At 41.9% G+C, this 25804-nt stretch overlaps 1 protein-coding gene across 3 annotated transcripts; it reads left to right on the top strand.

Moving 5' to 3' along the window:
- The first annotated feature begins 770 nt into the window (after nucleotides 1-770).
- Nucleotides 771-25804, top strand: LOC136612284 (uncharacterized). Of its 3 annotated transcripts, none has more exons than XM_066592523.1 (9): nucleotides 771-881; nucleotides 3069-3317; nucleotides 3399-3803; nucleotides 4655-4744; nucleotides 9329-9421; nucleotides 12765-12789; nucleotides 15987-16018; nucleotides 18827-19096; nucleotides 21576-25804. In XM_066592523.1, coding segments are annotated over exons 1-9 (1233 nt in total). In that variant the 5' UTR covers nucleotides 771-814; the 3' UTR covers nucleotides 21578-25804. The 3 variants fall into 3 exon arrangements, with proteins under 3 accessions (XP_066448620.1, XP_066448622.1, XP_066448621.1); XM_066592524.1 differs by lacking the exon at nucleotides 771-881 and adding an exon at nucleotides 1807-1855; XM_066592525.1 differs by lacking the exon at nucleotides 4655-4744.

Genomic DNA, 25804 nt, shown 5'->3' with positions numbered 1-25804 from the left:
CCCCCTACAGTCCATTCTCTGTAGCACACCCCTACAGCACGTTAAACCATAGCGGCAACATATAGTAGTAGCAGAAACCAGCAGAAAGGTTTTGGTTAGTTTCAGTCTTTTTAGCATGCTTTGTGAACAGCAAAGCCATTCTGACTCTTTAGTCTAGCATGCTGCTGCATTCTTTCTGTGCTGATCAGTTCTATGGAAGTCCATCCAGTAATATTAAATGCAGTGCTTCTGTCTTATTTAATACATATTAAAATGATTTGGCTTCTTTAAGAGGACATATTACGTGTGGGCAAATATAATTTAATATAGCGGGGACGGAGAACTTTTTAAGTAAGAATAAATGTCAGTTTACTTTTAATAGTGTACTTTCTCTTTTAGATGGTCAACCTGGACAAGGAAGTCACCAGCAGGTCACCCCGGCATGTCCCTATTCTTCATTAGCTCAGAAAGGCTTTGTTGAAGTCTTACAAAATTGCTGTATGCTAGAGGTGAAGTTTTCCCCATTTGCAAAATGAAAGTACAGTATATTAAAGGTAACATAGTATGTAAGGCTGAAAAAAGACCTATGTCCATCCAGTTCAGCCTATTACCCTCACCAATGTTAATCCAGGAGAAGGCAAAAACGCCAATGAGGTATTTTTTTTAAAATTTAGGTTTATTTAAAAAATATTGTCCCTCCCTTTTATGTGCCCATAACGTGCAGGATAGTTCCTCTTTAAAACCACAACCCACTTGTTCCTGAAATATTTAAGCTAAAAGGATGTGGTTAGGGCAGAATATTGCGCTACACTTTCTATATCAAGCACTGTGCAAAATGACTGTTGTGAGGGAAGACCTAATTATTACTCTGCTACTTTATTTACTAACATCTCAAGGAAAAGGTACGTTTTATGGATCCAAAAGTCATTTTATCAGGAATATGCTGCATGCAAAATGTTGTATACCTTGTTCTAGCAATGAATTAATCCTCTGTGTGCTGCTGGACAGGCTCCATCCGGTGCCATATATACAGAGAGGATTTCCTCTATAAGCATGGCATTGTAATACCTCTGTATATACAGTATATAATGGAGCACGTTAGCCTTTTTTCCTCTTTTCGACTTGTACAAAATCCAATAGAAGAAACCTCTATGCTTCCACATGAAAACATAGGCATACGGAGGTGCAGAAGAGGGCTCATACACATCTAAAGGAGCTCTAGTAAGCTCTAATATAGTTGAGTTATTGCATATACCAAAATGTGATCACGTGTCTTATTTGGTGTGTGGAATTTTAGGCTCCAAGATCCAATTAACATGAGCATATAGAAATATAGTTGTAATATACATCTGCATTTATAGGTGGTGCTGCCCGAGGCACAATGGTGAATACACCCCATATTAGCAGTAGAGCTGCGTTTGTCTTTGATTGCTCTACTTAGGCAACATTCATAGTTTGTGTTCATTGTACACATAAATGCAATCTTGCTTAGGTTGGGTTCACATATTTTAGTTGTAACTATACCTGAACACATATAACAACAGTAAGCAACTGTACTTGCGGATTAAAGAGTTTTCCAAGCCTTTTTATTAAGGACCTATCATGATGGTGATTTGCAAATTGTGGCCATACAGCTGAAAGTTTATGTTAAAGATAACTCAGTTCAAAAGAAAAGTCTCCCATGTGTTTGGTTATGGAATGTCGGTCTCTTACCTGTTCTTTTTCTTGCTGCTTCTGTCACAATGGAACTATCATGTACATGGTAACAGTAATAGGCTTCATTGCCACGCATTTTCTAAAGGGGTTATAAAAACTGATGGTCTATCCCCCATGCCAATCAACTGTCTGAAGGGATGGCAGGGCTCAATGTTTGGAGGTAAGTACAATCTTGTTTATACTTAGAAAACCATACTAATCATAGTGGCCATTCCAAGTCTCTGCAGTGTTGTCCCATTCACTTTAATGATGGGGTGTCGTTCATTGGCTTGTTCATGTGAGCACAAAAATGCTCACTGGTTGGCTGCACATTTTGTGTAAACGAGGAGATGTGGAGCCGACCAATGCTACCTGTATGGGGACAAGTCATCATATTAACAGTCGTTCTGCCCCATAATGCAGGTCATCTGCCTGTGTAAATGTTATTAACGAGTGCTGACCAACATGCTCATTATCATTCTTTGCTTGTTACCACGGGCAGGTGATCTGTCTATGTAAAAGGACATACAGAACTCATACCGCACCAATAGTACCTACCACAACGGTGCCAACGACAGAGTAACCCTATAACGGTGGTAGCCACACATCATTCCCTAAAAATGCTAGTAGTGCGCCATTGCTTCTTGCTCCTCTTGCTTTTGATAAGGAAGTTACTTGTGAGCTTCCATAAGAGGGCTTACAGAAACCAGAGCATGTTCTGCATAGGTAAGTTGCTACTGTCTTTGGCAGTTGTGTCTTATGGAACTTGTATTTCTGTCTCCTGATAATTGGGGGACAGACAGTGGGAATGTAGGATACATGTGGCCGCTGGGTTGCAGGTTATACATCCCTGTTGCATAAGATGCAGAAGAAATAACACGGATAGGAGGTAATTTATCAAGGCACTTGTGTCCAAGTTGCAAATTTTAGTGCACACCATAATTTGCACTAAAATTTGTTATTTTGGGGGATTGTGCTCTTGCCTCTTTTAAAAGGGGTGAGTGGGGCTTAACAGGAAGTGTGGGGCCTCCCATCGGCTGACGTATTTACTATTATTTATACCAGAAACTGCTCTAACCATGCAGAATTTTGAATTTCTAACACACAGACAGGCAAACATGTACCTCTTAATAGATTTGGTGCATCTTACTCCAACTTACTAAGGTTTATGAAATGCCACTGTTAGTAACATCCCCACAGTCTTTAGATATTGGAAAAACTGCCAACTGTAAGTTCTGATGGGTAACACCTTGTCTCTTTGCCAGTAAACCTTTCTAAAATTATTGATTGAAGTACATTTATGGTTCAGTATTTCTCATGTCGCTCACATATTATTGTCGCCCACACTATGACTTCCTGCTTTCTAAGAACAGCCAACTTTGAATATTTTACAGTATACTCAGATGTCCTGCTTAAAGACAAGTCAGAGAACATTACTTGTAATGGGACTGAAGGAAAAGAGAAATTTGTATGGTACAAATACGATGCTGAATTCCTATTTAACTATGCTACTGATAACAAAACGTTTGCACCTCCATCTGATGGCGGAATATTTACTTGTGATAAAAAGAACACTGGAAAAGGAACGCAAATAGCTGTGAACTGTACAACCCAGAATATAATCATTATCCCAGCAATTACAGGTATGTAACATTTTTATATACACATAGCATATACTAAACATAAAAGGGCTAAATGTTGGGTTTTTTTTGTTTTTTTTTTAGGAAACTATGACGGTGTGCCAAAAAATATTACAAAAAGCATTGGGCAAAATGTTAGCTTTCAAACTCAGTTTTTCGAAAACATCTCATACACTTTGTTGTGGATAGTTAAGCGACAAAGTGTTTCTAAGTGTATATATTCAGTAACACAATCAATTGCAATTACGAGCGTTGAAACTTCATTGAATCCACTGTGCTGTTCTAGTGATGGCATAAAGGATGAAGAAAGAATTAAGTTTAGGAATCTAACAGCCCTACATAAGCCCAATCAGACTGTTGCTCTGGACCTCGTTAATCTTACATCCTCAGTCAGTGGAGAATATACATGTATCAAACTTTCTTGTGATCAAACAAAGTGGAAATGGAATATCTTACGTAAATTCTCACTTGAAGTAACTGGGGGAGAAGGTAGGTACAATGTCTACGCCAGATTAATCTACAAAAAGATCCCATCTATCAGAGGTATGTGTTATTTTAGCAAACTCCAGTCACTTGTAGTGGAAAACAACTCACATTGGGATGCTATGGTTTTTTGAATCTACAGCATGCTATATTTGTTACAGAAATGTATTTTCTCACAGTAGAATTCATTTACTGCAATGCAATCAATCCGCATCAAAGTTTGCACATGGCTTTGGTGCAGATTTGCTCCATGATGTATGATCATACCCCTTTAGTTTTAAATTTCGGTGCATGTCTGCATCATGTTATCTATGTTGAACCTATGCAATGTAACAGAAGTGGGGGTTTTTCCTGAAACTGTGCAATTATTTGCAGCTGTTTCACAATGTAAGAGACTGTTCATACCTTGTTGTTGGCTCTGTCCCGGGGCTCCACTTAAAATCCCAAAAACAGCACCACTGAATGGAATCTGGGTGAAAATGATCTTTTCCATTAATGAAAGCTGTGAAAACAGAGACCAATATGTCTTTGTGTCGGCAGGTTTTTCTTCATTTCCGGCATTTTGTGTTAGAAAGAATAATGTGGTGGACTGCACTGTTCTTTTCTGGTATAAAACACCATAAATGAATGCAAACCTGCTAAAAAGGAAATCTATTGGTCTCTGTGTCAACAGATTTCATTAATGACCAAGATAGGTTGGGTCCAGGTCTCATTAAGGGGTGCTGTATTCAGAATTTTAAACAGAAAACCTGACGGGATCCCTGGACAAAGCCAATGACAAGGTCTGAACAGGTTCTAAATCGTCAAGAATGTATGTGAGAGAAATATAGCCAATTTTATGTTATTTATACACATAGGATCAATCTGTGGCACTGAAGCAAGCAACATATCTTGTAGTGGAAACACTTGTACAACAGAAATAAATGCCTATGGAGAGGGCAAGAAAGGTAATGTGTAGGGACAGCTGTGGCTTGTCAATTGGATGTCAGAGGAATGGCATGGTTGTGTGATCACGTGTGTTGTGTATGTGATCCATGATGCGGTTTACAGTTGTTGATGTAAAAATTGGGAGGTACGTGCCATGGACACTGTATACAGACCTTGGTTAGTTGATAGGTAAAGTGTAGGTTAGAACTGATGGACAGGTGAGATCGCGTTAGGGCGATATAACCATTTGTCTAATGATACAGATTTTAATCTATACAAGATATCGATATAACTCCTGTATATCACAATATCTAAGGGCCCAGTAACTTCCATGCAGGCTGCGCGAACCAAGACCTACAAGGATGCAACCCAAATAAGGGCTGGAGGGAAGAAAGGTGTAAGGATGGGCATACATTCTTGACACCACCAACAACATAAACCAAAATGTGCAGACAACAGGCAGCAAGATACTTACCAATATACTACAACTCAGAGGCAGATTGAATTGCTAATAAGTACGTATGAAGTAATGGTTTGTATTTTGGCCACAATACATAAGCTTCGAAGCCCACATCAAGGGTTCTCGAGTCCCTACTCTAACAGGACAACTATAACCACAAAAAGGGATCCCTGCCTACAAGTGGGACAATCGTCCAAATACAGAGAGCCCCAAACTGAAACCTAGCGGCCTGGATCACCCTAAATAGCATACAAAGTGTAGTCCACACCTTCAGACATACACTGAACAGGACCTAGTTCACACAAAGTGTAGTCCACGCCTACAGACATACAGATAGTCCCCGACTTGCGAACATTCGACTTATGAATTTCGCTAGATACGAACTATCTGTCCTGCACAGTATGATGTAATGCTATGGCATTACATCATACTGTGCAGGGACCGGACAGGCTTCTTTCAAGCCTGATAGAAGCCTGTCCGGTCAGATCTCGGTTGCTGGGCAGCCGGGGGCCTTCTGAAAGGCCCTAGGGCTGTCTATGCAGAGCGCCTAGCAAGCCGTGCGCTTGATAGGCACTCTGCATAGGCAGCCCTGGGGCCTTTCAGGAGGTCGCCGGCTGCCTAGCAACCACACAGCGTCCCGCGATCTCATCATGGGACGCTGTACGGGCCCCCTGAACGTCGGGTGCAGGCTGTTTCTTACAGCGGGCACCCGGCGGCAGCAGTTCCGACGAGCCGCGCCGCTCGTCAGAACTGTTAACACTTTAAATACCGCTGTCAGAGCGGTATTTAAAGTGTTAACAGTTCCGACAAGCGCCACGGCTCGTCGGAACTGCTGCCGCCGGGTGCCCGCTGTAAGAACAGCCGGCACCCGACGTTGTATGGAGCGGGATCCACCTGCGATCCCCTCCATACAACCATTTGTTCGACTTGCGAACAAAACGGACTTGCGAACGGGCTCCCGGAACGGAACCTGTTCGCAAGTCGGGGACTAACTGTATATAGAACAAGTCTTTGTTTACACCAAGTGTAGTCCACACCTTCAGACATTCACTGAACAGGACCTTGTTCAGACCTAATGTCTGCTCACCTCACAGACAAACAGGGAACCCCACTCAGAACCTTATGGATGCATAGATAAAACAGGAGCTAGCAGTGTCCACACACCAAGGGACAAGAGCATCAGACACCAAACTGACATGTTGCTGCTGCCAGCAACCCCATTAAAAACAATGGGTGATATCGCAGAAAGACAGGACATGCTGCGATGTGTTTCTCGCATAGCATTGCATCACGGTGCTAAGCAGGAAAACATTGCTAATGTGAATGAACCCACTCAAAAGAATGGGGTTTATATTTGTACAAGATTTTCTCGCCAGTGTGAAGGCCCCCTAAATAGCGAAGCATTGTCAGACAAGGATCTTTCAATGCCGTATTTATTAGGCTGTAATTACATGGTCGATATTCTTCTGCACGTTTTGTGTGTTGCGAGACAGAAAAATCGCAGCGTCTCTTATTTTCGTGTGAGTTTTGCACAAGAATACTACATGCAAATGGGCGATGTCCACCAATGTGCTGTGCAATGCAAGTCACGTGTGACTCGCTGTTGGCTATCTAAGTATGCCTTATACTCACAGCATATATATAAGCACTTACAAGTCATAAAATGCCAAAACTTAGCCGTGCGTAGTGCAACCTCCTATATTTGGTTGATTTGAGAAGGCAATCTACTTCTGTGTGTTTCCTGCTGATATCACCATCTTGGCCACCATAATATCTTGTGTGCCATTCCACGCCTTTTATATCAAGTACCATAGCTATAACAGAAGTTGCCAACTGTTATTAATTAGTGAAGGCTGTTGCGTTTAAGTGAAGATGCAAGCATCCCCGTTTGTGGTCGTCTGCAGACTTAACAAAAGAGTTACAACAACTTTGTTTACGATGTCTCCCGGGCTGACTGCAATACCACCCGGTGACATCTTCATGCTCTATAGACTCAGGATGCAGATGGTTCCTCCTCACGATGACGGTGAGTAGTCTTCCTCCTGAGGAGATGCTAGCTATTATTATATCCACTTTGATGGAGGAGGTCTTGTGCCCCGAGCCCTCAGAGGACCGACCCACTGAACCTGCTATACCATAACATTTCCCCTAATAAACGCCACCTTATATACAACTTTCCTAAATAAATCTTAGTATTCTACATGACCCCTCTAAATAAAGCTTTGCAGTTATAACAGTTACTCGACTACGCTAAGTTAACTTCTTCATCCCACTAAAGCCAGTTTCAGCCGAGTGTATTGTAACATGGATGTGTTACCGATGACACAACCGTATTTCATCAGTGTTTGATCTGTATGTCTCTAAATCTTTACTGACATTGGTTTTATTTTCTACTGATCCGTATTTACCCAATAGAAAATAATACCAAATATGGAGGCAAAAATCAGGCAAATAGGTCATGCTACATTTTTAGAAAACGGTTGTGAAAAATAAAGCCAAAATCACTATTTGGTGGAGATATTGCACTGCTTTAGCCTTGTCGTGGCCGAAGGTCTAACCTTAATTTGCACATGAGTGTCCTTCAGCTATCGCAACACTGGATGGATATACAAAGAAGCTTACACTACAAACAGCAGGCGTCACCAATGTATGTAAAAAAACATATCTCAGAGAGGAAACATTTTTTTTTAGAAACAATTAGAAATGGAGAAAGGCCATGTTTTCTATAAAGGATTACTTAAATAGACCCTCCGGTTTCAGGACAGTATTCTGTTCTGGGACAGCATAGACAGGGGATATAGTACCTGCATTTCTGGTTCTCTGCTGCCCCTTCGATCCGCTATTTTCAGGCCTTGTGTTCAGCTGCCCAAGATGGCTGCAGCAATTTTCTAACTACCACATGCAGACTGTGCATTACTTTCTGATTGACCAGTGTTGATCACATGAGCAGCTCTGGCCAATCAGAAAACAATTATAATGCATTGGTAGTTTAACACAACCAATGCACTGGGGGATTAGGTAGTCTGAAGATTGTGCCGGCCATCTTGAATGCCCAAAAACAGGACCCAGAATTGGTAATCAGAGGGCTGGCGGAGAAGTACTGCAGGTAAATATATTACCCACCCGCCTTTATTCCTGGGTCAGAATTTTGTCCCAAAACTGGAGGGTCGCTCTAATTGGCACTTTTGTTCATGTTACAACTACTTTAAGAGGTTAAGCAGTAGATGTAAATTTTTCTTTACAAGGAAATTAAGGAAACTATAGAATTTGCATTACAAAATGGCAGCTAGGGTAATTGAATTGTTTTACAGGTCAAACTTAACAGTTATGTTCATCAGGCATCAATTATTGTTCTTTTTTCAAAACTGTTATGCAACTTACAAAGGGCTTTTACGACCGATTCCTGTTTTTAATTTTGCTTGAACACCCCCATTTGCCCACAATGGCTCCCATTAGTTTTGGAACTAGACACTAGTCCATTTCAAGTGGGATGTCTCCACTGCATCGTGTCAATGGCTGATGTGACATTTCATGCGATGGAGACCACCTACTTGACAATGGACTAATTTTGGGCTTTAAAACTAACAGGAGCCATTGTGAGCGAATAATTGCATAGCATGCTAAATCAAAATTAAAAATATCAAAGGAATAATCAGGGACATATCTGCAAATATATATAGTCTATACCACTTGTCAGGACATGACAGGTGCTCTTTAAAGTGGTTGTGCCAAGTTATAAAGTTATCACCCATCTGCAGGGGCTGCTACAAAAACCACCGATTTTGAGAATGGGGGTCCTGAAGGTTCTGCATGAATGAAATGGCAATCACGCAATTGTGCCATGGCTCCATTCATTTTAATTACAGAGCTGGCCAAGCTCCTGTACTTGGCAATTTCTGGCACTCCCATTGAAATGAATGGAACAACGCCACATATATGCAACTGCTTTTTCATTCATGCAAGGAACTCTGGAACCTTCATTTTCTAGATCAGCAGGGTAGTAGTAGTTTACAAGTTGTCAATATCATTAGTGAAAAATTTTGTATTACTTATAATCTTTGATGAATAAATGTACATTTCAGATGTGTTTTTTTTTTACCAAACAGTTGAAATTATCAAATGATAAATGAATGTTGTTTTACAGGAAGTCCCTTCTATATAATTGCCGGATCTATTGGAGGGTTTATTGCAGTTGTTGCTGGTTTATTACTGACTATTTTTTGCATCAAAAACAGAGGTAAGATTATGCATTAAAACATATAATATCTGGGCTTACATGTTGGATGGAAAACAGGAAAGTAGATGGATGGATGATAGGTGGATGGACTAATAGATGTATAGATCTGTTAGTAGGAATGCTCCAGAAACAATAGATGAAAGCTCGAATTTCAAAAGTAGTAATGTGAAGAAACTTTTTTTTATATAATACTGTGGCAGAAAAACATCTTTTTGTCTGGGAGCTAATTAATGTACATAACGAAGACCAGAGGCATACCTAAAGGCTCAGGTGCTCGGGGTGCAAAAGTTCAACTTGGCCCCCCCCATGGGCCTCCACCCCCCACTCACTTGTACCCATACCTAGATCGTGCTGCATACAGCTGCAGAACAAATTTCTATACATGATCTGTCCCTTGGTGTAATCTTTCCAAACATGATGCATTTCCTGCACTACATGAAAATATGTTTGTAGCCCCGCAGGCCATTCACACACACCGATTTTTATTGTTATTAGTGCGGCGTCCTGAGTGCCGTACTAACCGCGGTACAACACTCCCCTGCTCTCGAACATGGTGTTCCTAACGCCATGATTTTCAAGAGCAGACTGTTCTACTTTAGAGTTTTTGTGTTTTTTAACACACCTTCTCGCTCATCACAATGATTGGATGCATTAAAAAGCACTGTCAAACATTGTACCATGCGTTCAAAAATGCTGCTCGAAATTGTGGTAAAAATGCCATGATTTCAAGCTGCCTTTTCTGGACACACATGTGAGAGCGGCCTGAGGGCTCAGTCACATGGGCGCCGATCCACTTGTGTTTCTGTACGATAAGATAGCCGCACTGCAGGTGCAGACGACTCTCCGCACCGCCCCGGAAGAAAGAACACATGTCCGGCAATGGAGCTGGTCATGCAGAGAGTCGTCTGCACGCGGTGCGGCCATCTTATCCTGCAGAAACACGGGCGGATCGGTGCCCGTGTGACTGAGCCCTTAGGGTGGTTCACGTTTTAGTTGTACTTTAACCCCTTCCCGCCCCAGGACGTACTGGTACGTCCTGGGAGCCTGGTACTTCCCGCAACAGGACGTATCGGTACGTCCTGGGGATAGCGCGAGATCACATATGATCCAGCGCTATCCCGCAGTGGGAGCCGGCTGTCAGTCACAGCCGGCTTCCCGCTGTAACAGCTGGGGGACATCGGAGATGCGCCCCCCGCTGTTAACCCCTTCCCTGCCGCGATATAAGTAGATCGCGGCAGGGAAAGAGTTCACAGAGGGAGCGCGCTCCCTCTGTGTCTCCGGCCGGCTCTCGCGATGTCATCGCGAGAGCCCGGCCTGTCACCATGGCATTAGGACGCCAGACACTGGCGTCCTGTATTGCCAATGCCTACGATCGCTGTATAAGCGATAAGGCATGGCAGAGCAGTAGCTCTGCCATGCCTCATGGTAGCGATCATAGGCATAGTGCTGCAAGTCCCTCAGAGGGACTCAAATAGTGTAGAAAAATGAAAATAAAAATGTAAAAAAAAGAAAAATGTAAAAAAAAAAGTTAAAAAAACCCCTTTTTTGATGCTTTTTCTGATATTACCATAAAAAAAGGTAAAAAAAAAATTAAAACCCCACATATTGGGTATTGACGCGTCCATAACGACATGTACAAAAAGTTGAACACCCTTTTTATTTTGTATGGCAAAAAGCGTAACAAAAAAACGCTAAAAAACGTAGGCAAAATGCTAATTTTTAGCATTTTGCCTCCCAAAAAATGCAATAAAAGTGATCAAAAAAGCCATACATTCCCCAAAATGGAACCAACAAAAACTACAGCTTGTCTCGCAAAAAATAAGCCCTTATAGAGCTTCGTACATAGAAAAATAAAAAAGTTACAGGACTTTGAATGCAACTATAGAGAAAAAAAAAAGATTTCCAAAAAAAAGGGTTTTTATTGCAAAAAGTGTAAAAACCTAAAAAAATATAAGAATTTTGGTATCGTTGTAACCGTACCGACCCGCAGAAAAAATTTAGTGTGTCATTTATGCTGCATGATTAACGCTGTAAATAAAAAAAAAAATCTATGGCAGAATTTATGTGTTTTCTCTCCCTGTTATCATAAAAAAAATAATAAAAGTTTTACGATATGTACCCAAAAGTGGCACCGATAAAAACTACAGCTCGCCACGCAAAAAACAAGCCCTTATAAGGCCACATCGACGGAAAAATAAAAAAGTTATGGCTTTAGAAAAATGGAGATGGAAAAATACAAAAAAATCGCTTGGTCCTCAACGCCAAAATAGGCCATGTCATTAAGGGGTTAAAACCACAAGAAAAACACATAAAAAACCTGCTTGCAGTATTCAAAGACCAGATATGTTATTAAGAAGCTGCATACACTATTAAAAACCGCATGTGTTTATAATGCGTTTTTCAATTGTGTGTAATGTGGGAAATTATATACAGTAGATACAGGGAGATGTATAACATATATCAGCCGTGGATAGGTAGAGAGATATGAGACAAATAATAGATCGATAGCAGAGAGATAGATAGATAAATACACAGACATACACACACACACATATATATATATATATATATATATATATATATATATATATATACATACACACACACAGACACACACACATATATATATATAAATATATACACACAGACACACACACATATATACACACACATACATACACATATACATACACACACACATATATATACACACACACATATTTACATACATACGACCCCTGTCGGTACGCCTGTGCCAAAGGCCCTGGACAATACATTAGTATATTCACTGACAACAATCATATTAAAGGCCTGATTTGGAAAAAAATCTGTAACAGCGCTCCCCACTTTGTATGTGCCATTTATAAACTATATGGTGGTTTCACACTCAGGGTTTTGTGACAGTTTTTCATGCAGTTTTTCAACCACAAGTGAAGTCTAAAGGTAAATAATAGATGAAAGATGGCAGCAGAGGCATAACTAGAAGCTCTTGGGCCCTGATGCAAAATCTGTAACAGGGCCCCTTGCCTACCATGTGCTGTTTATAATACTGGTGTCTTCTTATGTGATGGAAGTGCCTTTGGGCCCCCTAAAGCTACAATGCCTGATAGCAACTGCTACCCCTGCAACCCCTATAGCTATGCCCCTGGATGGCAGCATGGTGGCTCAGTGACTAGCACTGTTAACTTCCAGCGTTAGAGTCCTGGGTATGAATCTGCCCCCTCAACTTTTTCTTTTATCTCCCTAGCTTAAAAATCTGTGTGTAAAATATGCAGCACTTCTAGATAGATAGAAGAACTTGGCGTGCTAATGATACATATAACATTCTACTTTTTCTCGGTAGGCAAACAGAAGAAGTTAAATAGAAGGTGATGTATTATTTCCTTTATGTAGTATGCTGATAAACCTATTTTATGTATTATTTAATGTGATAGTCATACAAATCCATTAGAAAAATGTTAATGGGTATTTACATATGATTTGCAGTTTTTGGAAATGTTACTAGAACTGTTTCTATGGAAACCTGCATTGTGGTACCACATCTCTTCACTTCGTCATGCTCTCCTTACTGATGAGCGACAGCAACCACTTTATATAGGTTTATACAGTGGGTGTAGTCACTGTAATATGATGAAGCCGGGAGAGGGGACGTAACACTCAGCTCATGAATATATAGGCGGAGATGTCAACCTGGGAGAGCCCTTCACAGAGTGATGCCTGAACAGCAGCTTTTTGTAAAACGGGAGTGACTCTTCCAAGGGGTGTTGCTTATATAAAAGGACATGGGTAAATATATTCAGTCCACTTATATTAATATCAGACCCCAGACCAGAACCCAAAATTAGTTTCAGACCCCCTAAATATATCCAGACTCCTTATAATGATATCTGACCCAGAACAAGTGACCTAAATATATTCAGATCTCAGAGCCCTTTAAATTAGTATCAGACCCTAGGCGTCTGACCCCTAAAATATATTTTGCCCCAGACTACACCCCTAAATTTATTCAGATCCCAGATCTGACAAAAAATATACATTTAGTTCCTGGACTGGAGTATACACTCATCCTCCTCGCTCCCAGCTCTTGGTCAACTTTGGGCACCGTTACACTTGTCCTTGACGCTGTCCTTAGATGTTCTGAGTCCTTCCACACATTACATTCTGATGCCGGATGGTGTCCCAACCCAATATAACAAATTCCATAGATGAACAAGAACCGGGAGCAAGGAAGGCAAGTATACAGGCATCTATATATGGGAGTAAACCAATAGATGCATGCTGATTTTATATTTTTGCGGTACCTGCACCCCAACTTTAGCCTCCTTGGCCAGCAAAAGGATTAGTATATCACAGAATGAAGGAGGCTATAAAAGGGTGATTGCCTGTAAAACCAAGTGAGTTGCCATGTCTGCTAGGACGTCTGGTGTATTTTTTGTCTTCTAATATGATGATCTTGAAGATCATTACATGGCTCTTCTGACATGCAGATTATACGGCTTTTTCTGACCTTTGTTCTCTGTTTCTGGAGAAAGAAAAACAGGAAGAGCATTTCTTCGTTATTTTTAAAAAGGAGGAAGTAAGTCAGATAGTAATTTAGGAATAAGTTATTTGCATAAAGGTCCCTGTAACTTGCTAATCATTTGACTGATGTAATTCCATCAGAAATAGAACTTTTCATGAGAGCTTCATATGAATGTAATCAATAGGATTAAAAGGGCTTCCAAATAATCGTTATTAAAAATGTCCTACTGTTTTGTGTCAGCAGCTCCTATACACATGTCTATATATAAGACTACCAAAAAATAGATAACCTATGTAGTCTGATCACTACTTCATCTAACCCTTTGAATGTATTTTAGGAACAAGCACGGTAAAGATGGGGTTATGACTGCAGGATTAAGGGACAGTTGCACCAAAGTTTTGATCTGAGATCAACAAGAGTTGATCAAGTAGAAAACCATTGCTCCAACATGGTTAAGCCTGTGATCTTGGTTAAATGTAGGTTGAATTTGATCCCTCAATTTTGGCGGCTCAAACTAGTTGAACTCAGACTAGGCTGATAATGTTTTTTCTGCTATTTTTACTATCACTCTGAAGTCTAGGAATATTGCTATGAATGCTAGGCAGGAACTTGAACACAGTCACCAATCACCATGCTCGATACATTTCTACCAGATTCAACCTTTGGTTGCACATCAAGTGAACTTGGTTTTGCAAATCTTAGATCAAAAAAGTAGGTGCAATACTATTTTTTCCTAAAACCAAGTTCAAGAGTTGATCACAGTATTACTAAGCCTGGATCAACAACATGGCTGGCGCAACTCACCCATAATCAGCTAAGATGGAAGCACTGTACTACATATAGACCACTCTTCTTCACAGTCTACCATTCTGGTTACTGTTAGGCTTCATTCCCATAGAGCTATTCACTGTGTTGTGGGATTAAGCCTGCCACCTCACTTTATATGGCCCACCAGATGTGCAGCAAACCGAACAGGCGTTCCACTCATCTAGCCTGCAGTAGTGGTCCAGGGCGATTGAAATAGTGCACAAATATACAGGTTTCCTGCATATATTGATTGCATATTTGCTCTGGCCCATTCACTTTAATGGCCTATTGCAGTCATTAATAGGTTATACCACATATCTTGTCATGCAATCTCATATCGTGTGAAAAAACAGGCTCATGTGAATGAACCCATTGAAGTCAAAGGAGTCTATTTACTGAGTATTATGTGCTCAAATACGCTCATGTAAATGAGCCCTTACTGTACAGCAAAAACACACTATGCTTGCTGCTATGGAGCATAGTTGCGCATAAACCAGTTTTTTTTTTGTCTTTTGGCCGCTTAAACTCTGCCATGCTGTGTGCGAGTTTGAAAGAAAGTGGGAAGATAGGACAAGTCCTATCTTTACTCGCCCGTACTATTAACGGGCAAGAATACCGCTAATGAAAACGAAACCATTGAAATCAATGTTTTTGTTTCGTCCCATTATGTTGCCGTGATTATCACACCCGCATAACGGGACTAAATGACACCCATGTGAAGAAGCCCTTACAATTACAATTGGCCATTGAAAGCAACCATAAGACTGATGTAGCCCTCGGTGAAAATAAGTTTGACACCCCTGATCTCAAGCATTGGTGGGCATTATATGGAAGTTGCTAACTTAGGCCACGTGCAGATGGTCAGGTCGGATCCCATGCGAGAATTCTCGCAGCGGGATCCGACCTGTGTCCCTGCAGGGACCAGTGTGGAGCCAGCGCGCTGGGAGTGACATTTCTGTGAGGGCCTCTGCGAGACCTGCACAGAAATAAAACATGCCGCGATTTGTTTCCCGGGTGTATTTTCACGCGAACAAATCACGGCCGCCTGCATAGGATTGCCTTTTGTAATGCAATCCTATGCAGGAAGGCACAGGCGGAAATTCTGCGGGAAATCTCGCCGTGGAATTTCTGCCCGTGTGCAGGGGGCTTACTGTGATACCTTTTCCTTGTATGTCAATCTGGATAGACACAGATATCCTGTTCTGCTTATGTATATTTTTCTTCTTTATTTGCCAGTTCTCCTGCAGGCGTTCCAGATGACTATGAATGTAAGTAGTTTCGTAACAGAACTGATAACCTGGCATGTAGATGTTTTCTTTTTTACTAAAACAGTTACAAATTGTAGTAGAACAAAATATAAAGCGAAACGGTGTATCAACTAAACCAGAAGTTTGTATAAGCTACTTAATTTATTTAGCTCTATTTTAGGTTGTCTAGGATGAAAAGGCCCGTCATACACAGGGGGTATAAAGGGCACCAAGAGAAAAGTAAAAATAAATATCCAGAAATGAGCTCCTCACTATTCACAACATTTCTCCCTGTTGTGTTCCAAGTTGTATGAAGAACATTAGGGTATTAGTGTATCTTGACGCCACCAGCAAGTGCTGGTGGAGTTCAGATTGACAGAGGGGGTGACGCCCCCTGTACGTGATTGGCTGCAGAGAAAGCTGAGCTGTAGGTCCTGGCAGCCCACTAAAGTTAGCCTACAGCTCCATGGATTAAGATTGCATAGAGCGGCCCCGCTGCAGCTGCTGGTGCAAAGCCCATTACCGCCGGTGGCACCCACTTCTGTGCTCAAGTGCAGAGTGGGCTCGGCAGCAGGGAGGCCACACCGCGGGAGCTGCAGTGCCGCTGCCACGGGCGCCAGAGGAGCAGCTGCAAGCAGCCCCAAGGGATAGATAGGAAAAAGTTATGTACCCGGCGGTGACAGAATTCCTCTTCTCCCAGCACACTGTTCCGCGCAGTGGCAGTCGGCATGGGACTTCAAAGAAAAAGTTGTGCGCAGGGAAATGGCTGGCCCGTGGGGATGCTGCTTTCAAGGGCTCTCTGCAGAGCACATCACAGGCAACGCTCACACATGGCTGTAGCACGGCCACTGCACACTTACACCTGTGGTCTCCGGGGACTCTCGACTGACGCACAACTCTCAACACCATGGACTCACACCGCACATAGCACATAGCACAAATGCGGGGCTGGCAGAGTGACAGCTGCGGGCTCCGTCCTGAGGCGACAGGCAAAACTCCAACAACACCGACCACAGGACACTTACACCTGCGCCCTCCGGGGACACCAGTTTGAATATCTGCATTCCGGCATCCAATTCAGCACATCAGTCCACATAGTACTGTGGGCTAATGGAGCAGTGAGCGAGCGGGGCCTTGGTAAAGGACCTTCAAGCTCCTTCAGGAATGCCGCCAATCAGGAGCTAGGAGTGTGACAGGGGCATTCCTTAAATCTAAGCCCTGTCAAACTCCTAGCTTTCTGGTGGAGTCAAGAATACCGAACATTAGTGCTAAGCAGTAATTTAGTAACTTTAAAGTGAAAATCAGAAACCCACTTACAAATATCAAAATGCTGAGAGCTTACCAAACAAACACGGATTGATCTACATATCATTGTTGAAACAATCCACTTTTTGTACAGCATGACATTTTACAGCGAATACCAGTAAGTAGCACTGCCTCTATGGGGCCTCTTTTATATATTGGTGGCATGCCAACCCCCACCTGAAATTTTGATTATATTAAATTGCTCCAGTGACTCCCTGTGATAAAGCACTGAATAGATATGGTAGCCTGGTTGTTGGTGGACCACCTGGTCAATCAACCTCTTGGCTGACCAAAGTGCTGCAGAAGGGATATGCAAGTTGCTATCAGTAGAGATCAGAGATGCAGCGCTAGTACTCGACCTCACTTTCTCCCCTACTCAGTTACATTCCAAATGTGCTCTAAATTGTCTCCCACTTCTTCAAGGTAACTCTTACTAGTGTTCCAGGTTGGGGTCTTCAGGCAGTTAGAACAGCACCACCTCAGTGGTACTGCTGTGTGTGCGGCTGCTCCCTCTCCTCTGTCTCTGAAATTAGGAAGTCCATTGGCTGTATGACACCATGTACACTTATTACCATAGGACTACGAAATAAGTGCCAGCCACATGCCTTTACAGTGCTACCCACATACAACATGACACAGTGCTGGTCACCTGCCCTCTAAAAGCGCCTTCCAATCTCTATAGGTGTCCTATATCCTCAGCATATACAGTGCCTACAACATGCCACATAGCCCCGCAAGTCATGTAGATCTCCGGAACAACAACCTCTCTCGGTCGTCCAGGACGTTCCTCATCATTGGTGCTGAAGTGGCCCGTTTTAAATTTGGCAACCCAGTTCTTAACTGTAGAATATGAAGGGCATCGATCCCCCAATGTCTGTGACATATCACCATGAATATCCTTCGCGGACTTTCCTTGCAGAAAGAATTTTATCACTCCTCTGCTCTCATTTGCAGTGAATATCGCCTTAGACGCCGCCATTTTGTTTTCCGCGTGCCCAGATCACTGTTGCCATAAGCTACAAGCACAAAATTTTGAAAACCTATATTAGACACATAAGGCTTTCATGTGAAGTAACATTCGTTACCATAGAAACAAAAAAAGAACACAAAGCCAAAGACTTATCAGCACTCTCTCATATCACATGGCATGGCATGCAAGAGCCATGCAATGTCTTTTAAGGTCCCATTGAAAGCAATGGGCGAGACATTCCGAGAGAACGCCAAAAGATAGAACATGCCGCGATTTTGTTCTTCACAGCATTGCTATGAAGGAAAGAATGCAGTTCATATTCATGCAAGTTTTGTGCGTCTCGCAACGAACAAAACTTGCGTAAACGTTTTGCCTGTGTGAATGTAGCCTAAATCTGATCAGGTTCGAATTGAGATCACATGACATCGGAGGAGTTTCAGATAGAAAGGAATAACAAACCAAGGTAATACTAGCTGACATATATACTGAGGGGACACTTACGTAATAAATGATAAAAAAGTCACCCTTTAAATAAGGAATCTACTTTCTTACAGGTATGCCCTATGCAGTGAGTGAGCGGAAGGAAAAGTCCAACAATATGTATTCACTGGCACAATACCCAGTGCCAACAACGGATGCTGAATATTGTGAAGTCCAGCTCACAGATTTGGCTTTACCTAGTGCTCATACTTCTAAATCTGATATGAAAGCAAATATTGTTCCCGATGCAGAGTATGCAGAAGTAATGAAGAAAGAACCACTTAATGAAAATGATGCATGCCATGCCTACTCGGTGGTAAACCTAAATAAAAAGGAGAACTCATGTAAGTTTCTGCTTTTCTTTGTAAAGTTACAGAATAAGGAGCGACCATGGGAGTCCATTAGCCTTCTACTGTCCTGATTTCATGCAGAGGCTTTTTGATCACAGATGTTTTTATTACAAAGGGCTTCTATGGCTATTAGAACACACCCATGTTGATGCGCATAGTATTGCATAAGCCAGAAATAGGCGTTTAATATGCCACACTCTACGATTAAAAGTGCCATTGAAGTCCCAGTTCCCAAGGCACTCCACAGCGAATGTTTTCCAACAACTCATTTCTGAGTGGGGACTCCACAGAGAAATTTTATTCACTGCCACCTGAGCGCCCGTCCACACTGGCATACAGTCATCCATAAAACACTTTTTTGGCCCCCAAAACAAATGAAAATGTGGAGTTTCACGGATCCAAAGGTTAGAATGGGTTAATACTAGAGATGAGCGAGCACCAAAATGCTCGGGTCCTCGTTATTCAAGTCGAGCTTTTCATAAAATTTGAGAGCTGTATTCGAGTAACGAACCCCATTGACTTCAATGGGAGACTCGAGCATTTTTGTATGTGGGCCGCCGGTTTCCCATCTTTTTAAAAAAATGTTTTATTTATCTATTTCTCTCTCTCCAGCCACAAACTAGCGTTGACGTGTGCTGAGTCGCAGCAGGGAGGGGTCAAATCTGACACATCAGCGGCGGGGAGGGGTCAAAACTGGGGTTTGGTCGAACGCGGCATGATGCTCGCTCGAGTAGCGAACATCATCGAGTATGCTAATGTATGTTTCCATACATTTAACGTATACATTTTTTGTGATCAAGGAAAAATTAAGCTGTTGAAATACAACATTTTATTAAGAAAAAAAGAGTTTATAGTGAAAAATGTATAGGTTTTTTAAATCTACAAATGGAACAACATTGATCAAAATGTATGTGAAAGTGCCATTGTGGACGGGCCCTGAGAGAGAGAACAAGGCCAGGGTGGTACAGCCCGAGTAGAGTCAGAGGCTTGCTTGGAGAGGAGCCAGGCTGATTGGGGAAGACAACCAGCAGTGTACAGTAGATATCCAGCCCCAGGGAACCTCCACTACACCTAATGGCCCTTTTACACATGACCACAACTGTACCAGCTGGTACACACTCATGTAGGCTGTTTAGACAAATCATCATTTAGAATTGTTAATTTCTCGTTCACTACTCGTTCAGTGGTTCACATTCCTATGTGGACAAGAAGTAAATGAGCTAGCGATGATTTTTTTGCCAGTTGACAATGAACGACGAATGAGAAGCAAGTGATTCTTGTTTGTCATTGGCCTGTGTTTAAACTGAATCACTATAATCGTTCACTTTTGTTCATTTGAATGATTTCTACCTAGAATAATCATTCTACCTAAATGCACCTTAAGGGCTCGTTCACACAAGGGACCTATTTGCACAAAAATTCGGCGCGCAAAAAAATTTGTGATTTCATTATTTTCTTTGACCAAGTCCAGAGCTTAATTAGCAGTGAAATTGCCCATTCACACGATTGGGAGCTGCGCGTTGCTGAAAAAAAAGTGCTGCTGCTCCGGAAGGAGATAGAGAGATAAAGGAAAGCCCTGCGGAGCTTCCCTTCATCGTTGGGGACTCCCTTCATCTTAGCGAGGGAGAAGGAGGAATTCCCTCGTAGCGGAGAGAGAGGGGTTCCCCTGCAAGGGAGATGGAGAAATATCCCCATAGTGGGGCGAGAGGGGATCCCCTGCAGGGGAGATGGAGGGATATCCCATTAGCAAAGAGAGAGGGGTTTCCCTGCTGCACAAATTCTCTTGTGTGAACGGGCACTAAGAAACTGTTTTGTTTCAGCATAGTTGCCTCTGCAGGGCAGGAGAGAATCTGCCCCAATTCTGTGCAAGTAAGCATAAGTTTATATAAACCTGCTCTGCCTTTTCCTGGATTTAGGTGTCCAATACAAAATAACAGTCATAAAGCATCCAGTTTCACTGTGGTACACGTTAGAGAAACACAAAGCCATGGCCATCCTCAAGTGGACCAAGGGATGAGAGACCCAGTGACACTGATCACCTACCCCAGCCTCCAAATCCCATGTACTGCACATGGAGAGCCATAATATGCATCAAATTTATTACATTTATTGATTGATTTTATTAGTTACTAATACATTCGGCACATGGTGCTCCTGCACACTTCAGACTAAGGATAGATTCACACTGTGTTTTTACCTCCTGTTTGATGTACACGCAGGGTAAAGCTCCTGATGTATGTGATATGTGGAGGCCGTGATGGAACAGTGGCATCTCTCACCCATATACTAATATGGGATCCATTTAATGGATACATTGGGAGCTTTTTTTCTGCACAGTAAAATCCATTCCATGCCCCTAAATGGGGTTTATAGTAGAAACCCCGTTCAGATGAATGTGGCAGTCACAGAAATGTATGCTACAAATGTGTCACGTGTGAATATAGACTAATGGTGTTTTACTTTGTTTTGCCAGAAGTATGAAAATCTAGACATGAAGAAGCACAACCAAAGTCTCTGTGCAGATACAATGATGTTACTTCATACTGAGAAGACGAAAAACCAAAACGTCAGTTTTCAGGAGAATCACACATATTTCACAACCTGTTCTTCAAAATCTTCTCACGTACGGGAAGTCATGCATCATTTCTCAGTAGATTATGCCACAGTGTTGTCTCTACGACTGTTGCTGTTGTGGTTTTGTTGCAGAGACAGTTATGTTTCCAAGGGCTTCTTCACACGGGCGGATGCGTTTCTGCGCACTCCTCAGCAGAACATATTTGAGCTATGAACAACGAGGCTATTTTGTGTGTGTATTGGTGAATTTTAGTATACTTTTTGTGCCTGCAGGACATGTTCACTTGCACATGACAGACGAACATGCCCCAATTTAAATGCCTACTTTGCTTATTGAGTTCCGGATGTGTTCTTTTTTCATGGCATTGTGTAGCATGTTGCACATTGCATGCAAATTACCGCACCACCCAAAGACTCCTATCGGGACAAATGCACAGAAAAATAGAGCATGTTCAATTTTTTTGCACGCGCGCTAAATGCACGTGCAAAATTATTCGCACACAAATACGCCTGTGTGAAGGAGCCCTAAGGCCTCCTTGTAACACTTTTCCCAGCTTTCTTCTGTAAAAACATACCATGAACTTTATGCGTTTTTCATAGCTTTTTATTTATTACATAAGAGGGCGGGCCGTCCAAGGGCAAGATGGATGGATGATATTCTTCAGGTGACGGACTGGACCTTGGGGGAGATTGGGGTGGCCACAGCCGACAAGAAGCCTTAGTGTGGGCTGGTCCACGAGGTCACGAAGAGTCGGAAGCGACTGAACGAATAAACAACACAAAACATTTATTACATTTGTAATATGCGTTTTCATGTGTTCTGGTGTAACGAAGTGGAAAAAATGTGATACCCCGAGCATGTTGTATTCTGATATAACTACTAGAGCCAAATAAGAAAACCAACACACCACAAAGGAAAACAGACTGTACTGCACTCAGCAATGCACCGTAGACTTCAATATACCAACTGACTGCACACAAAAATGCAAAAAAAAGTTGTCAAAAATGCCATGAAAATGGCTGGAAAAACACAGCATTTTTCAAAAAAAAACTGAGTGCGATCCCACTGTAGCCCTTCTTCCAGGAATGTAGCTAATGGCTCAGGGTTACAGGTGCAACAGTTGAGTTCATCCCCCCCACCTATACCCGTACTCATACCTAAACCGTGCTGCATACATATGCAAAATGAATTTACATACATGATGTAGCCCCTGGGCTTTCAAAACATGACATATTTCATGGACTATGTGACAATATATATATATATATGTAACTGGTATAAGTTAAGCTCCCATGCACAGCTGGTATAAGTTACATAGTATAACTTAGGGCTTAGTCACACAATGGAGCCGGTCAGGTGTTCTTTCTGCCGGCGGTGCAGAGAATCGTCCGTAACTGCAGTGCGGCCGTCTTATCCTGCAGGAAGACGGGCGCATCGGCACCCGGATGCACCCGTGTGACTACGCCCTAATACTAGTTTTGTGGGGTACAGGACTCCTGCGCTGGGAGATGGGTGAAGGGGGTGGCACAAAAGAAGTGAGTATGCCTTATTTTGCTATTTTTTAAGCTTTCCCAGCCCGGAAAATGTCTTTAACCTAAGAGCCCTCATTGAGAGACTTATTCTTAATATTGCAATGACAAAACCCTATGCCTTATATAGACTATGTAGCTATTATGCTTTGGTTCCTGTGGAGTATTGTATTCTTAAGTTTAGCACTGGTGTCCGTTTCAGTTACTGCGCCATCATCGAGTTTGACTCTGCAAATTACCTTACTGGTTACTGCCTAAAGGCCCATTTAGACACAACGATTATTGCTCAAAATTCACTCAAAAGCCATCTTTTGAGTGATAATTGTTGTGTGTAAATGTGCCCATCTTTCACTTTTCTGCCAAAGGATGAATTTTCAGTTTTGCATGAAATCCATCATTCAGCAGAACAGCTGATAAGCTGCACCACATGCTGTGTTCTGCCTGAGGAGTGCTGATAACAACTGATTACATTGTCTCAGCTGCTCTCAGCTATCAGCCCTTGCCAGCAGAACAAAGGGAATGTAATCAGGGAACAGTGGGCGGTCTGTTCCCCGGATACAGCTTCTGGCAGCTCACATGCTACTAATTGGTACTAATAGGCATTAATATCAAGTAGTAGTTAATGCAAAATGATCACTCAAAAGCCATTTTTTTAACGATCAATTTTTTTGGTGTAAATGCACATTAACTCTTTCACGGATGACCTAGTGGCGTATTGTCAAGTGTCATTGCTAAGCAGTATGGTACAGTGATAAAAACAGCTGACTTTTCAAAAGCTTCTTCAATGCTGCAGTGCGAAGCAAGTGTGACATATAAGAATTATTCTAGTATGGGTCTTTCTTCTTCAGGACCTTCAGTGGTGGTTTAAATTTGGATTATCTTTTCTGCAGGATTCCTGACATAAACTGATCAGTTATAATGTTAAAACCACATGTCTAATATTGTATAGGTTTTCATAGTTCTGCAAAACAAATTTTGACTTACAAAGGCATGGACTCCATAAGATCTCTGAAAGTGTCTTGAGGTATCTGTCCCCAAGACATTAGCAGGAGTTCCTTTAAGTTCTGTAAGTTGTGAGGTGGGACCTCCATAGATCTGGTTTTTCCAGCACATCCAACAAATGCTCTATCAGATTGAGTTCTGGGGAATTTGGAGGCCAAGTCATCATCTAGAACTCTTTGTCATGTTTCTCAAACCGTTCCTGATCAATTTTTGCAGCATTTTACGGCACATTATCCTACTGAAAGTGTAATGTTGTTGACATGAAATGGATGTACTAGGTCTACAACGATGTTTAGGTAAGTGGTATGTGTCAATGTAACATCCACATGTATGCCAGGACTCAAGGTTTTCTAGTAGAACATTAACTAGAGAATCACACTGCCCCGCCGTCTTGTCTTCTACCTGCAGTGCATCCTGGTACCATCTCTTCCCCAAGTAAGCGACACACACCCAGTTGTCCACATAATGTAAAAGATTAGAGCAGCTCTTCTGTGGGATCTGCCTTTGCACCACATAAGCATTAATGAGTCTTGGGCACCCATGACTCAGCGGTTAGTTCATGGTTGTCCTTCCTTGGACTACTTTTGGTAGGTACTCACCACTGCACACCTGGAATACCTCACAAGACCTGCTGTTTTGGAGTAGCTCTGACTCAGACATTTAGCCATCACAATTAGGATCTTGTCAAAGTTGCTCAGAGCCTTACACTTGTTCATTTTTCCTACTTTCAACACATCAACTTCAAGAACTGACTTGTCACTTGCTGCTTAACCTGTTAAAAATTAAAAATTGCTAACATATATATATTTTCAGAATTCAAAATAGCAGAATTCTGCTAGCAATTCCATATCAAAATCTGTAGTTAAATGTGCGTATTTTGGTGCAGAAGTCCATTGCAACATATTCCGTATTGTGTAAAGCACCCTGAGGGCTCCTACATATTTGCGATTTTTTTAACACGATTGTCAATGGGACTTTCTAATGTTAAAAAGCATCGCAAGTTTGTGCTTTGCGATTTTTGTGCAATGCGTTTTTAACATTAGAAAGTCCCATTGACAATCGGGTTAAAAAAAACACAGCAATATTGCAGCGTTAAAAAAAAACAAGGGGGTAAAAGCCTTGAGGATTACCTTCTTTGCTGAAAACTGTGGACAGAAAAATGATAGTAGTACATGTGATGTGTACAGTGCAAGCAACCTGGTCGTTTACTATAGTTATCAAGTAATGTTATAGTATAGAAGCAATCAGGAAGAGACATTTCCAGTAGTCCCACTATATCAATAACCATACAGTGTAAGATTAAGGAACCAAATGCAATGCTTGTGAAGGTGTAACTGCTGCCTAAGTGCTCAGACGAGTGTTGTTTTTGGGTGCGCAAAAAGAGCGCTTCTAAAAGTACCAATGCGTTCCTATAGAAACGCTCATATGAGAGAATGTAGTAGTGCAAAACGGCTCGCACCTAACAAAGATAGAACATTGGCTATCTTTGGTGCAAGCTGTGCAGGAGTTTCCATTGACTCCTATTGGAGCTGGAGTTAATGGAAACCCCTACGCTCGGAATAGATTCCCCGCTGCTTACAGCGGGACATTTAAAAC

The sequence above is a fragment of the Eleutherodactylus coqui genome, chromosome 2 (assembly GCF_035609145.1).
Source record: "Eleutherodactylus coqui strain aEleCoq1 chromosome 2, aEleCoq1.hap1, whole genome shotgun sequence".
Classification (NCBI taxonomy): domain Eukaryota; kingdom Metazoa; phylum Chordata; class Amphibia; order Anura; family Eleutherodactylidae; genus Eleutherodactylus; species Eleutherodactylus coqui.
The sequence above is the reverse complement of the archived record's forward strand: the minus strand, read 5'-3'. Positions and strand labels throughout refer to the sequence as shown.